This window comes from Gopherus flavomarginatus, chromosome 5 (genome assembly GCF_025201925.1).
Source record: "Gopherus flavomarginatus isolate rGopFla2 chromosome 5, rGopFla2.mat.asm, whole genome shotgun sequence".
Classification (NCBI taxonomy): domain Eukaryota; kingdom Metazoa; phylum Chordata; order Testudines; family Testudinidae; genus Gopherus; species Gopherus flavomarginatus.
In genome coordinates, this window is record NC_066621.1 from 14,685,826 (window position 1) to 14,699,150 (window position 13,325).

A 13,325-nucleotide genomic window follows, 5' to 3' on the forward strand; every position below is an offset into this window, starting at 1 on the left:
GATTGTATGTCAGCGTAAGTAATAGTGTTACAGTATAAGTAACAATGATATAACACTTGTTAATTATATCTTTCTCTTGTGAAATACACTAATGCAATCTTCATAGTGTTGGGAGAGGGAGAGTGTTCCTATTGTATAGGCCTGTGACAACCTGGATCACAGTTTTGCTGCATGGACCCTGGATTCTGCACCTTTCTATTGCAATGGACTGGAAATTCTGTCAGATTCATTGTTTTGTTTTTTTAAAATGGAGATTTATTTTTTTTTATGAACTACATACGAACACAAATTATACAGTTGGTACTTGTTGCTATTAAGTGGAACTGGGTTAAGCACATCTGCTGCTTGATTCTGTGAAAATGAACAGTGACATTTTACTGGCCATCTTTGTGTTTTGAACTTAACATCTCCATGGAGATGTTGAGAGTAGCTTACATGAGTGTATCTGCAGAACAGTTGGACTCCCTACTGTCTAAATACCTGCAGATAATATTGAGGCACAGTGTAGAATGCTTGTTCTGCTGTGCTGGTATTTGCATTAAAGAGTCATAGAACTATGGTTATTTTATTAGTTGGGATAAAGGCTTTGCTCAGTACAAATATAAACTGGCCATCCCCAAGTTTAGGATTGAAATTAGACGAAGGTTTCTAACCATCCGAGGAGTGAAGTTCTGGAACAGCCTTCCAAGGGGAGCAGTGGGGGCAAAAAACCTAACTGGCTTCAAGACTGATCTTGATAAGGTTATAGAGGGGATAGTATGATGAGACTGCCTATGATGAAGCAGTGAGCACTGTCGGGTTCTCTGCTCGGTGTCCTCGTCAGGGTCTCTTTGTTTATCCCTGTGACCTCACTCCTGTACCTGTTTATATCTGTAGTTGTCCCCTGTAATTAATTGAGATCAGGGATGTTGTGGTTCCTCCCCTTAGGCTGGGGGAGGTCTTTAGGAGTGGGCTCCACCCACCCACTTCCAGGATCCCAACAGGATGGCTTGTAGCTGATCTGTGACGGCTAGTAGCAAATATCTCCAGACAGTAGATAGGGAGGGCTCTGAGTTACTACAGAGAATTCTTTTCAAGATGTCTGGCTTCTGGGTCTTGCTCACATGTTCAGGGTCTAACTGATCACCATGTTTGAGGTCAGGAAGGAATTTCCCCCCGGATCAGATTGGCAGAGACCCTGGGGGGTTTTCGCCTTCCTCTGCAGCATAGGACACAGGTCACTTGCGCATTTAAACTACTGTAAAGGGTGAATACATTGTAACTTGCAGTCTTTAAATCATGATAGAGCAGCAGTTCTCAAACTTTCTTGCCCTGTGACTCCCCGGCAACAAAAATTACTATACGACCCCAGGAGGGAGGACCATAGATCAGGCCCGCCCGAGTCCCGCCACCCTGGGTGGGGCGGGGGGCCAAAGCTGAAGCCCAAGGGCTTCTGCCATGGATGGGGGGCATGTAACCTTAGCCCCGGGTGGTGGGGCTTGGGCTTCAGACTTGCTAGGGCCCAGGGCCAACAGCAGCCTTGGTGACCCCATTAAAATAGGGTTGTGACCCACTTTGGGGTCCCAACCCACAGTTTGAGAACCCCTGAGCTAGAGGTTGTGTGTGTCTTACAAGAGTAGGTGGGCGAGGTTCTGTGCTTGCGATGTGCAGGAGGTCAGACTAGCTGATCATGGTGATCCTTTCTGGCCTTAAAGTCTGAATCTAACATACGAACTTAATCACTGTGTCTGGTGCAGCTACACTGATAGTAATGCTGGAGTTCAGGGACACCTGAGTGCATTGGCAGTTAAAGTTTCCATTGCCAGATGATGATCTGTAAAAGCCCTTGGTAGTGGAGGAAGCCACATGGGCTTTTCCAAAGCCTTTTGGGCTCTTTGTAGAACTTATTGTGGAGAGATCCTGAGACATGAGAACAAAGAAACTAAAATAAAAAAAACAACTCTAACTCTCTGTTTTGTTTTTTAGTTTCCATCAGTACTGAGCAGCCATGGGCCATTTACTCTGTCGGGACTCGATGGACCCTCCACCCCTGGACCGTTTTCCCCTGATCTGCAGAAGACATAGCACATGAACTCCTGGAAAGGACAAATTGGGGAACAACGGAAAGAGATGACATTAAATGTAATCCATTTTTAAATGAGCAATTTATAATTCCACCCACGTCATGAACGGTCATAATTTTTGCCATTCCCAGTTCAAATGCCTTTTTGCAAAATTCCCTCTTTTGAAGACTAAATTGGGAATGCACATGGAAACGCCTTAATTGGAGTCCAGGCTCCACAATCTGTTCTTTGCCTCCTTGGTTAAGAAGTCTCTTACAGGGAGTTTCTGGTGGAATGCAGTGACTGAGTTTGTATTGATTGCAGCAAAACAATATCTATGAAGTCTCTCCTCTCTCACTCTGACACCTCCATTCTTCTGCTTCCTGTGCTGGGCATAAAGAAAATAATCATGATTGAAGCTGGCATTACAAGAAAAGGGTTTGAGTGCAGCTGTGCCCTGGGGCTAATGATAACTTCTCCTGCAACAACAAAACAGCAAATGTCTCATGCTATAAAAACATCTAAACTTTTTGCAGGGAGACATTTTTAAGGAGTACTTATGGTGGTATAGGTGAAAAGCAGACCATTGTTCGGATAGTGTTGCACATAGGTAATCCATCAGTTAAGTTCCCCTCCTTGAAAGGGGGTTGGTGAGCTCCCAGAGGCTACTTGTAATATTGTGAGCAGGCAGGGCTCTGAGAGAAATGGATCATGGCATGAATAATTTGGGGTTCCTGAACTGTTTGAATTCTTTGGTATTTCTTGATGGCTATATGTACACACATCTCTGATGCCTGATATCTGTGTACAACCTGTAAATTGGCTGCTAGAGGAGTAACAAATCATGCTAACCTAGGACTCTCCCCACCTCCATCCCTGGTATTGGATATTCTGTGTGAGATTGAGGGTTGTCTGTGTATTTGGCAAACAACACTCTGGGGCTGGCTGCTGCTTGATGTTCTGGTGTGCAGCTCAAGGGGAAAAAACACTCAAATTCTCTGCTTTTCCCAGAAATGAGGAACCAGAAGTGGAGAATCCCCTCTGCCCAGCTCTTGTTGTCTCAAGTTGTACTTTAACCATCATTGCTTTTTAAGTGGAGGAAGTGTTGGAATTCATGAAAAGTTGGGTTTGATGTGTGCAGCTAAAATAGGAAGAGAATTGTGCAGTATCAACAGTAAGGTAAAATCACGCATGTTCCAGGTAAACATGCCTATCTTTTGGTGGTGAGTAGATGGGTGTGTGGTGGGGGGTTAATATGAGTGTTCTTGAAAGCCATTTCACACTGATGAGCTAAGACCAGCAGCTAGGACAATAACCTCAAGCAGTCTTTTGTGGAAGAGCTGGGATGTGAAAGAAGCACCTAAGACTGGGGGATGTCTCAGGTGTTTGCGGTGGGACTTCTGCCATCCACTGTCAGGCAATAACTTCCTCCTTGCTACCAATGTATATGCAATGAGGATGCACTTGGATAACCTGTCCGCTAGAAAGTGGACTGAAACTGCACTTCTCTCGGTCACTCTTACTTAGGGTGATGAGATATTCCGATTTTATAGGGACAGTCCCGATATTTGGGGCTTAATCTTGTATAGGCGCCTATTACTTCCCACCCTGTCCCAATTTTTCACACTTGCTCTCTGGTCACTCTACCCTTATCAGCTGTTTCAGAAGAGATGCTGAAGATGGGATGAGCATGGAGAAGTGGTACTTTCAGAACAGAGTTGAGTCTTGTTAGTGAGGGAAGCTTGCAGTGTTACTCCTTTCATTGCACCTGTCCTTGAGACAAAGAGAGGACTTTGTTCTCTAGAGCTTTCAATCTGACACTTTTTGCAAGCTCTGAATTTACTTTAAAGCATATGTGTTTGAGAACGCCCAAAACTGAATGTAGTAAGATGAAAGTAGCTTGTTATATTCCAGCACTGAAATACATACATCAATATATCATGTATCTTTAATATTTTACCCTTGAGAAATGGATGTTAGAGTTTCTTTTTGGACTGTTCAGCCAGAAAATCTCTTGTCCCACGTGATTTCAGAGGAAAGGATATCTAGCTTTTGATGGGAGCAGAAGGGAGTCTGCTGCCTCCCTACCAGATGAAGTTAAAGGCATGTTACTAGTTCAGTTTTTGAACATCAGTAGCTAATAATTAGGAAGTCCCATGCCTGTGGATCTCAAAATGACAATGTGCAATATTTACTAGTTTTTAAGGTAGACATGCAGACAGAAAGCTGCAGGTAGTAATTAAGAGCAGGCATCTGGGATTCTTTGATTTGCAGGGTGGCTTATTGCCTACTTAAAAAATATATATATATGTATGTTTTGTATAGTCAGCAGCACTTTGTGATGGTTGTATTAGGTTGGCTAGCTTTATGCCCAGTAAGTGTGCAGACTGGAGGGTAGTATTGTAGAATGAGGATGTATTTTAAAAAAAAAATTTTCATGAGCACTAAAAATTGCAATTTGATTGCTTCCCTTTCCCCCATGGAGAAAAGCCAGGTTTTTTGTGTGTAAAGATTGCACGTCTTTGAGTGTGTATTGTTTCTCATATTTGTGTGTCATATCTCTGAGTACATGTAAGCAAGAGAACCAAATGCACATGCATGTTGGCGCAGACATTAGTTTCGCTTGGTCCAGTTTCATGTTCCCCTCTCAGCAGCTTCGAAGGGATGCACTGCCATAACTGGTTGACTAGTAACATGCACCATCTGTGATGATATACATTCACCTTCGTATGGATGGGGAGTTGTGTTCTCATTACAGGAGAATACCTTCTGTGGAGGTAGTTAACAAGAGAAGCTAAGTTGCAAATGCAGCTTGTGTGCATATGTCACTGTCACTCTAACTTTCTACTTCCTGATAGATACCGTTGAGAACTATTATTGCTGCCCCTTAACGACTGTGGAGAAAAAAATTCCCACATATGGTTAAATACTGTCAGGAGGTATGTTTGGAAAGCAGTGGTAATATGAGTTAAAGAAGGGAAGCAGGTTGAGGTGGGGAAGAAGAGGCTTGCTATGAGATTAGTTTACATAGCCTTTTCTCTTTCCCCTTCATAACTTTTCAGGTCACTTTAAAAAAGTGTCATTGTCTTGTGTATATGGTGCTTTGTAGTGAAATACTGTATCCTGTAATTGCGTATTTCCTACCAAGTACACAGCTGCCAGCTTTTCCGATTGGCACATTCCTGACAGCACTTATTGCTGTGTGTCATCCTCAGTTAGTTCAGATTGTGTTTTGCAGAAGCTTAGGAAATAATGAAAGATGGATTCCTTAAATTCAAGAACTCTTGCTTGCGCCCAAAACTTCTCAGGCTTCAACAACTGTGCACTTTTTGGCTTATGAACAGGGTTTGCATTCTGAAAGGCCTTGGCATTCAGTGACTTTGCTTGGGAAAAGTTATCTCTCTGCTATGGTTTCACAACCTCAACATTATCTAGCAAATAGATTCTTTTTGGTCTTTTTAAAGTGAGTTTAACTGTAGTGAAGGCCATTTGTATCCAATTCTATGGTATGTATATCCTCCTTTGAAAAGTTAATGTGTTGCATAAACCATTACTTAACACGGGAAGAATCTCTCATGCAATCATCTTTCTTGCAAACTGCAGCAAATCAAAATTATATACAAGAACTTGATTGTAACATCTGTGTAATTCCACTCACCAGATGAACAAAAATGTATAATTCTGATCTATTTACGTAAAGGTTTTGCAATGCTGCATTCAACAGTCTGCAGTTCTGACCATCTGTTGGATATTTGCAGTGTTCTCATAGCCGTGTTGTTCCCAGGGCATGGGAGAGACAAGGTGGGTGAGGTAATGTCTTTTATTGGACCAACTTCTGTTGGTGAAAGAGTTAGACTTTTTTGTTCTACGGAGCTCTTCTTCAGGTCTTACCATATCTCTGTATCATCATATATCTACTTTTTAGTTATCTTTTTGCTACCATTTTATAGTATTTTTATATGTAATCCTATTTTACTATACAGCTTCAAAAATTTTCAATTGATGCATATTTGTTTACAAGACACATCTCAATGTTGTATCAAGAGGCTATCTTGGTATGTGTCAAAACAAAAAATAAACTAATTCAGTAGTTAAGGGACAGTGTCACAGTTGACAGACATTAAAACTTGATGTTTGGGTTTGTGGGCATCTGCAAGGATTTTGCTTGGCATCTTTCCTTTTCATGCAAGAAATATACCTAAATTCTGGTCTTTGAGACCTAGGGTTATGTATATTTTTATTCTGTCTTAAGAATGGTGCCCAGGGCATAATATGTCCATTATTGTAAAGAAAACCCAGGACCCACCAGCAAAGTTGAAAGTGCCATCACTGTTGCAATCCTGGTCTTTGGAAAGCTGATTTGGGATACCTGAAAAATAAAAAGGTACAGGGTGACCTGCTAAAATAGGAAGTCTCTTGAGGAACTGATTTTAACTTAACGATAGTGGATACCAGTGACTGCTGCTTATTCTGGACAGTATTAGCAAAACTTTCACTTCATGTGGAAGCATTTGGCTAGTGCCAGTGGCTTGAGTGGTGGTGGTTATGTAAAATACCAAGTTTTGGTCCTTTCAGTACAGACACTGCCAAATGAAGATTTAGAGGTGGAATACAGTGATAGTTGCTTTTATTCTTTTAATATTATATGCAGTTTTTGAAGACTTTTGTTTTTAAAGATATTCCCTTAATTGGAACTGTTGGGTCATGGCAGTGAGTTGCCTAGTGAGAGAATTCTGTTAGGTAATAAAATGGCTTTGCTGTGAGCTAGTCATTCTTGATAGGACCTCTTTTAAAGGGTGGTGGTTCAGTACAGATAAGTCTTTCAAGATGACACCTTGTTTGTGTATTCTTCTCCCCATAACCTGCTATCAGCAACAAGAACTTAATGCTTTGGGCACTACAGAGCAATTGTAATTGCAGGAAAGAAAGCAGCCTTGCAGTCTGCCCTGTGCATCAACTGGTTTGCTGTTTAAAATTTTTGGCTCTGTCTCTGGTGGTTCATGAAGCAGAAAGAACAGAACTTTATCTTCAGATGACTGATGGAGCTTGAAGTTAGAAACGCCATGACTTTGGCTTGTGAAATGAACATATTCATATCAGAGAACAGAGTCAATGCGGATCCTTTCTGGAGGACACAGCTTTGCTGACAGTGATCATGCTTTTAAAAAAGTGACACCAGGTAAGAAAACCAAGCAAAGCCTGACATTCGTTTGTGAACATGCACACCATTGTAAGTCTCCTTCTTTCATAATGTCAGTTTTAACTTAGGTGGTTCTACAAAAGCCTGTAGGTTAACTAGATTTAATGTTAAACTTAATTCCACCCCCTCTAACCAAAAGAATGCTGTAGAACACATTAACTGACTTTGAAGTTATTCCAGTCACCTGGGTAAATGCACAGTTTTTTCGCCGTTGAAGATTTGTTTTTATGCATGTTATTTAATTGACTGGAACAGCTCTGATCCCATGAATATGCATATTTATATATATATATATATATTTTTTTTTTTTTGAGGGACATGTTCACTTTTTAGACTAGCTTCCAGACTTGTATCATATAAATAATGCTTAAGATACAGATTAAAAATAAATACTGCACTTGGCAGTTGCCACTTTTTAATGTCTTGCACATTTCAATTATTTTTTAAAATAGAAATAAGTACTAAAATCTATTGTGCCATAGTATGAGCTGATTGCTTGCCAAATTTTATTTTTTTAAATCTGTCCTTGACATGATGTACGTCTCCCAAAAAATGTCTTGAATTGATCCTTGATTAGTTTTATCCTCATAGACCTTAAATTTGGACACAGGTTTTATTTTTAAAACTTGGAAATAAATAATTGCCTCTCAGTTGAGACCTTGCATTAGAAGGGTCATCGCAAAGCAAACGGCTTAACAGCAGAACTCTGAACCTCCGGAAAGCACAGCTCTTTTAACAGAGATGCTGACATGACTTTAAGTGGCATGGTGTGGATGGAGGGGAAAAAGGTTGGCAGGAGTTCTGTTGTAGTCCCATTCAGTCCTTGAGCAATACTTAAAGGAGCACTATACTAATAACTGGAAGCTATTATTGTCAACAACTTCACACAAGAAGGCTTTCTGAATGGCCTTTGCATGGTTTTTAAAACTTGTAGTGTGTGTGTGTGAGAGAGAGAAAGAGGAGAGAGAGAGAGGATTAAAATTACCCAATTTTGGAAGTAGGTTCCTTGATGTATTGTGGGGTTTTTGGTTTTGTTTGTTAGTTCTGGGGATTTTTTTTTTTTTTGGCTAGAAGTCTTAAATCTATAGGCTACTGCTTTATACAGTTGTGTTGACTTTGTTCTGCTATTGTTCAGTTGCACAGAGTTTTCTATATGATGTGCTAGATTCTAATGTTAATTCTTTGTAACCATTGTTGCGGTAATTCTGTATAATTTAAAAAAAAAGTCGTCATATTCCAAAGTTCCCTTTTAAAAACTTGTATTTTTATTGCAATTTACCAGATGGCCTTATATACATCAATGTTTGTGATAGGTACAATTGCGTATTTAATGCTTATCCCTTCTCTTACTTTTGTGTGTTTAGCTGAGATGTATAGTCTTAGTGATTGAGATAAGCATACAAGAAAACTCTTCACTTGTATTGTGAGGACTGACTTGAGCGCTGGTTATCTGCATTGAGCTGTATTAAGACAGCAGGAAATACTGACAGAAAACTCTAAAGAGTTAATAAGCATGAGACTTAGTGGGGATATTTTGAGCAAGCTGATGCTCTCTTGATGGAAAGTTTGAATTGTGGGGCAGATCTATAGCTGGTGTAACTTGGAATAATTGATTCCAGTAGACCTGAGCTGATGTACACCAGCAGAGAATCTGGCCCTGTAGCTTTTTATCTAAAAGGCTCAGAGGACAGGGACATGAGTTAATTTTGGGAGAACTTAAGCAACATGGTCAGTTATGGTAACATGGCACAGTAACTTTTTAAAATTAATAAAGTATAATAGGTTCAATGTTTGTCAGTAACTTCAGATTTAAATTTGCTTTGTTTACAAGTTGGAAAACAAAACAAAACAAAAACTCTGCAAACTCAAACTAAGATCTGAAAGTTGAGCTGGGTTACTTTCTTCTTTGTGTACAGGGCCGGCTCCAGGGTTTTTGCTGCCCCAAGCGGCGGGGGGAGGGGGAAGCCGCGAATGCGATCGGCAGCACTTTGGCAGCAGCTCCACTGTGCTGCTTTCTTCTTCGGCAGCAGGTCCTTCCCTCCGAGAGGGACCCACCACCGAAAAGAGCCCGATGTGCCGCCCCTTCCCCTTGGCTGCCACAAAGCACCTGCTTGCTGAGCTGGTGCCGACCCTATTTATGTATCACCCCCTGTGGATGATGTCTGTAGCCTAAACTCTGCAGTCGTTTTCATTGATGCAGCCCTTTTGTCTTCACTGATGGTGAACTCGTGGAGCAGAGGGCAGAATTATTCCCCTGTAATTTGATTCTATTTTTTTAACTCTGAAAAGAACCCATCTTCCTTCCCTGTAATTCTGGCTCTGCAGAGTCCACAATGGTAAAATCTAATCTTAAGCACCAAAATCAGCAGCTCTGACTGAATACACAGGGGGCAGTAGATGCCATTTTTCACTTACTCTTTCCAGAGTAGAACTGCGCTTTAATACAGAGTCAGCAGATAAAGCAAATTTCTGCTCTGGGCGGAGTTGTGTACATCTGTTAATCTCCTATGTATTCTACACATGATCTTAGTTTGGGATAAATACTGTAATCTTAGGCAGTCCGGGTGCTCTAATGACACTAGAGGAAACTTAACTGGGAATAAAGTAGCTTTTTAGTGTAACTCTGTTCTTTTCAAAATTGTACTTTTATAATATCCAGTATCTTCATGCCATTGTGCTGTTAAAAATGCTGGTACGTAATGCAAGTACATAAATAGCCAAAGTTCTGAGAAACTGTTCAGTGTTACTAAACCTGATTGTATGTAACTTCCTTGCATAAGAGATTAGGGAGACCTTCAGCATATTAAAATATGATCAAAACTGATCGGATGGAATTTGAGACACTGACTACAGCTGATATGCACTTGAATGTGTTTCAGCTTTGAGAAGAATTATGGAGGCAAAGTTACTAAATTCTAGGGTGCAGAATCGATCATTGAGGAATTGCGCTGCAGCGACACTTTGCTTTAAAAGTTGGTGCATTGGCTAAAGTACATTCAAACGTAATTAAGGTCTTCCCTGAGGAATCAGGTGACTTGTCTTTTGCTTCTGTGCATAAGAAAATAGTGTATGGCAGATTTTTTTTAAAAATGGGGTCGAGTATGGTTGGGGGAAACTATTTTGTGTAAGAATTGACAGAGGGATTTGCTTTGTACAATAATGCAAGCTGGCTTTTTAAAAAAAAGCGTTGTAGCAAACTATTCAAGTCAATCATATGTTAATAGATACCTGCAACCAGACATGGAAAACAATTGTATTTTTTTAAATAAATATTTTTAACAAAGTCCTTGATCTTCTCTCCTTTAGAAGAAACACACTTGTACAGCAGCTGTGACTAATTAGCTCCCTGATAATGAGGAGTGTTTATTACCTTCAAGTGTGTACTGGCATCTTGTCTAGCAGAGGTAAAGATTATTGCACAATCCTTTGGGCAGAGGTCAGTTCTGTTCTCCAGGTAAGATCTCCAATCACAGCACTCTTTTTAAGGATTTGGAGATGGTAAAAAGCTGGATTTATAGGGTCAGGGAATGTGAAACATTGCATTCTGGCAACAGTATTTAGCCTCCTGCTCTCACCCTGCAAAGACCAAGCTCTGTTTTTGAAGGATGAAATACTAGGATCTCCAGTACAGGTAATGTCTTATGTGGAGTAGACTCCTTTAAATACAGCAAATGACTGGGTTTTTACTGTTATTTTATATTAATCCTGTATTGTTAGTGCATAATCGAAATCAGTCCACTTGTACCTGAAGAGACAGGTGGTTAACTCCCCCCCCAATGCAGGAAAGAGGCATGTCTGAGGACCTGTGTCCTATCTCTTATCTTGGGGGCCCTCTGTTAAAGAAGGATTTTTATACTGTAAGAGGTGTTTGAAATGCACCCTAATACCAGCTATTCCATGTAAGGGGGAGTATTTGCAGAACAATTACTAAGACCTGTTGTCCTGCCTCACTGAACCATGTGCAGAGTAAGAGTGGCATCAGGTGGTGGTACAGAGGAATTACAGTGCATTTCCAGTTTTACATGAAGGAGTAAAGTCCCCCTAACTAAAAACTGTTCTTCTGGAGGACACCTGTGAGTAACCATTTATTTCATCTTTAACACAACACCTCCATTTTGTTACCGCTCCTTGGTCAGGGCTACTGTGGGCTCAGCCTTACATATCTATGACCCTAAACTAGTTTTACAAAAGTATTACCTCCCAGGGGAACTTTCTGGGAAGAGATTTTGCATTGCTAAGTATAGGGAAAATGGTAGGTGGGATACAGACTCCAAAGGGCACATGCAACTGGACTTATAGAGGGTCCTGCAGTTTAGAATTCCAAAGTGAATGGTGCATATTGCCAAATAAGGGCTTAAGTCAAATTGCTCTAGATAACAATTACAATTTTTATTTGAGAGCCAGTGCTAATCTTAGCCTCAGAGGTTGTCTGGCCGGAAGGGGTTTGGTTCAAATCATTTGGGTCCTGTAACAGTTACACTCAGAGCCTAGTGAGAATATAGTAATCACTTTTAATTAACATTGCTTTATATATACACACATACATATGTACAGCCACATACAATCACACTAAAGCCTACATCTGTTCAGACTCTCTCAAGGTATTGCCAGAAAGCTAGCATTGTCTTGTAACAGCTCATTCATGGGGTATACAGTACCTCTAGAGTTTATCTCATGGAAGGCACCTTGTGTAGTGGATATTGCACAGATTAAATGGGTGGAGGTGGAGTCTGGGTGCACCTGCTTAAGGTTTCAGATAGAAGCTAGACTACAAACCTCCCTAAAATACTGCTACTTGAACCAGATGCTTTTGCAGCTTACCAATGACTTAAGCAAAAATTAACCAGCACAACTGATTCTTTCCTCTGCTTTATAATTAATTTAAATACTTACTTAGTATGCTGGAGCCCATTGATTAAGGCTGTGCTTCAACAAACATATCTGATACTGTGTAATGTAGATAGATCCTGTTATCAAAGTGCTCCTGGTGGTTTCTGCTAATATTGTGATTTCCCCCTTGGGAGCACAGTTGAAGCTTAGATATTCTTACAGGTCTGGTTGCTGGAAAACAAATTCTGAACCCATCTTGCAGTACAGTATTATGCAGAGGGTTGTTCTGTATTTATTGAAAGCTAGAATTGGTGCTGTAGGTTGTCAGGACCACAGCTACAAATGGGTCCTGTGCTTACACACCAACAGAGAAACCTATTGGTTACAGTAACTCTAAACCAGGTGATACCCAAAATGTGACACATGAAACATTAATAGCCTTACAACTTCCAGCCTATCCTCTAAAGGGAAGCTTGCTTATAATTTTTCTTCACCAAGTGGTCATAAGTTGCAGATTTCCAGGAAACAGGATTCTGCAGTTTGACATTCATCTTAGTGGAATAACAGACAAGCGACTTCTGCTTGCTGTACTTAGCCTCCCAGGGGGACTTAAGATGTTTGGCTGGTTTTCAAAGTTAACATTTTTGATTGCAGAAAACTCAAGTAATTTAACCATGTAATTAGTGTGAAATCATCCTTCCTAGTAACACTTGATGATTTGTGTTTATTGCAAATACATACAACTCATTGTTCAGGACTATGCCTTCTTTTTAGCCCTGATAAAGTCCAGAGTCACCCATTGTTGCTGGCTTGTCAGGTGAGGAGGCATCCACCTCTGCAAAACAAGATTAGTTAACCTATCAGAAGAACATAAGAGTATAATAAATGTGCAGAACCACTGAGCATTCATTCTAACACGCTTTAAAAGAAAATGCATCAAATGAGACCCTCTGCTCTATCGGATACCTGCCTGCAGTAGTTCTTGAAGTTTTTAGTGCAGAGGTGGTTTCCTCTGCCTTCGAGAGGTAGCAGCATCTAATTTTGGGAGGCATCCCTAATGCCAATCAGTGACAAGTGAGGGGGAGCATCGGATGGATTTTACAGCAGGGGTTGAATCTATTCCCAGCATTGTGACTGCCTGACTTATCCTGGCCAAGTCACAACTTTGCAGGACCTCTCTTCACTTGCTTTCAAAATGGATTTGCTTCATAGGGGTGTCATGAGGCTTAATTCCTTTCTGGGGAACAGTGATC

At 40.6% G+C, this 13,325-nt stretch overlaps 2 protein-coding genes across 5 annotated transcripts in view; one reads left to right on the top strand and one right to left on the bottom strand.

Moving 5' to 3' along the window:
- The window catches only part of ELK4 (ETS transcription factor ELK4), a 54,418-nt gene that overhangs the window by 33,542 nt on the left and 7,551 nt on the right, over positions 1-13,325 (top strand). For 2 of the 4 annotated variants that reach the window (XM_050955617.1, XM_050955616.1), the window contains exon 5: positions 1,966-6,400. In XM_050955617.1, the coding sequence (XP_050811574.1) occupies positions 1,966-2,064 (99 nt within the window). In that variant the 3' untranslated portion in view covers positions 2,065-6,400. Of the gene's footprint in view, positions 1-1,965; positions 6,401-13,325 lie in introns of those variants that run through there. The other 2 variants (XR_007774700.1, XR_007774701.1) reach the window with 2 other exon arrangements.
- The window catches only part of MFSD4A (major facilitator superfamily domain containing 4A), a 38,111-nt gene continuing 36,396 nt past the window's right edge, over positions 11,611-13,325 (bottom strand). The window contains exon 10 of the mRNA XM_050955611.1: positions 11,611-12,907. Coding sequence (XP_050811568.1) covers positions 12,843-12,907 — 65 coding nt within the window. The 3' untranslated portion in view covers positions 11,611-12,842. The remainder of the gene's footprint in view (positions 12,908-13,325) is intronic.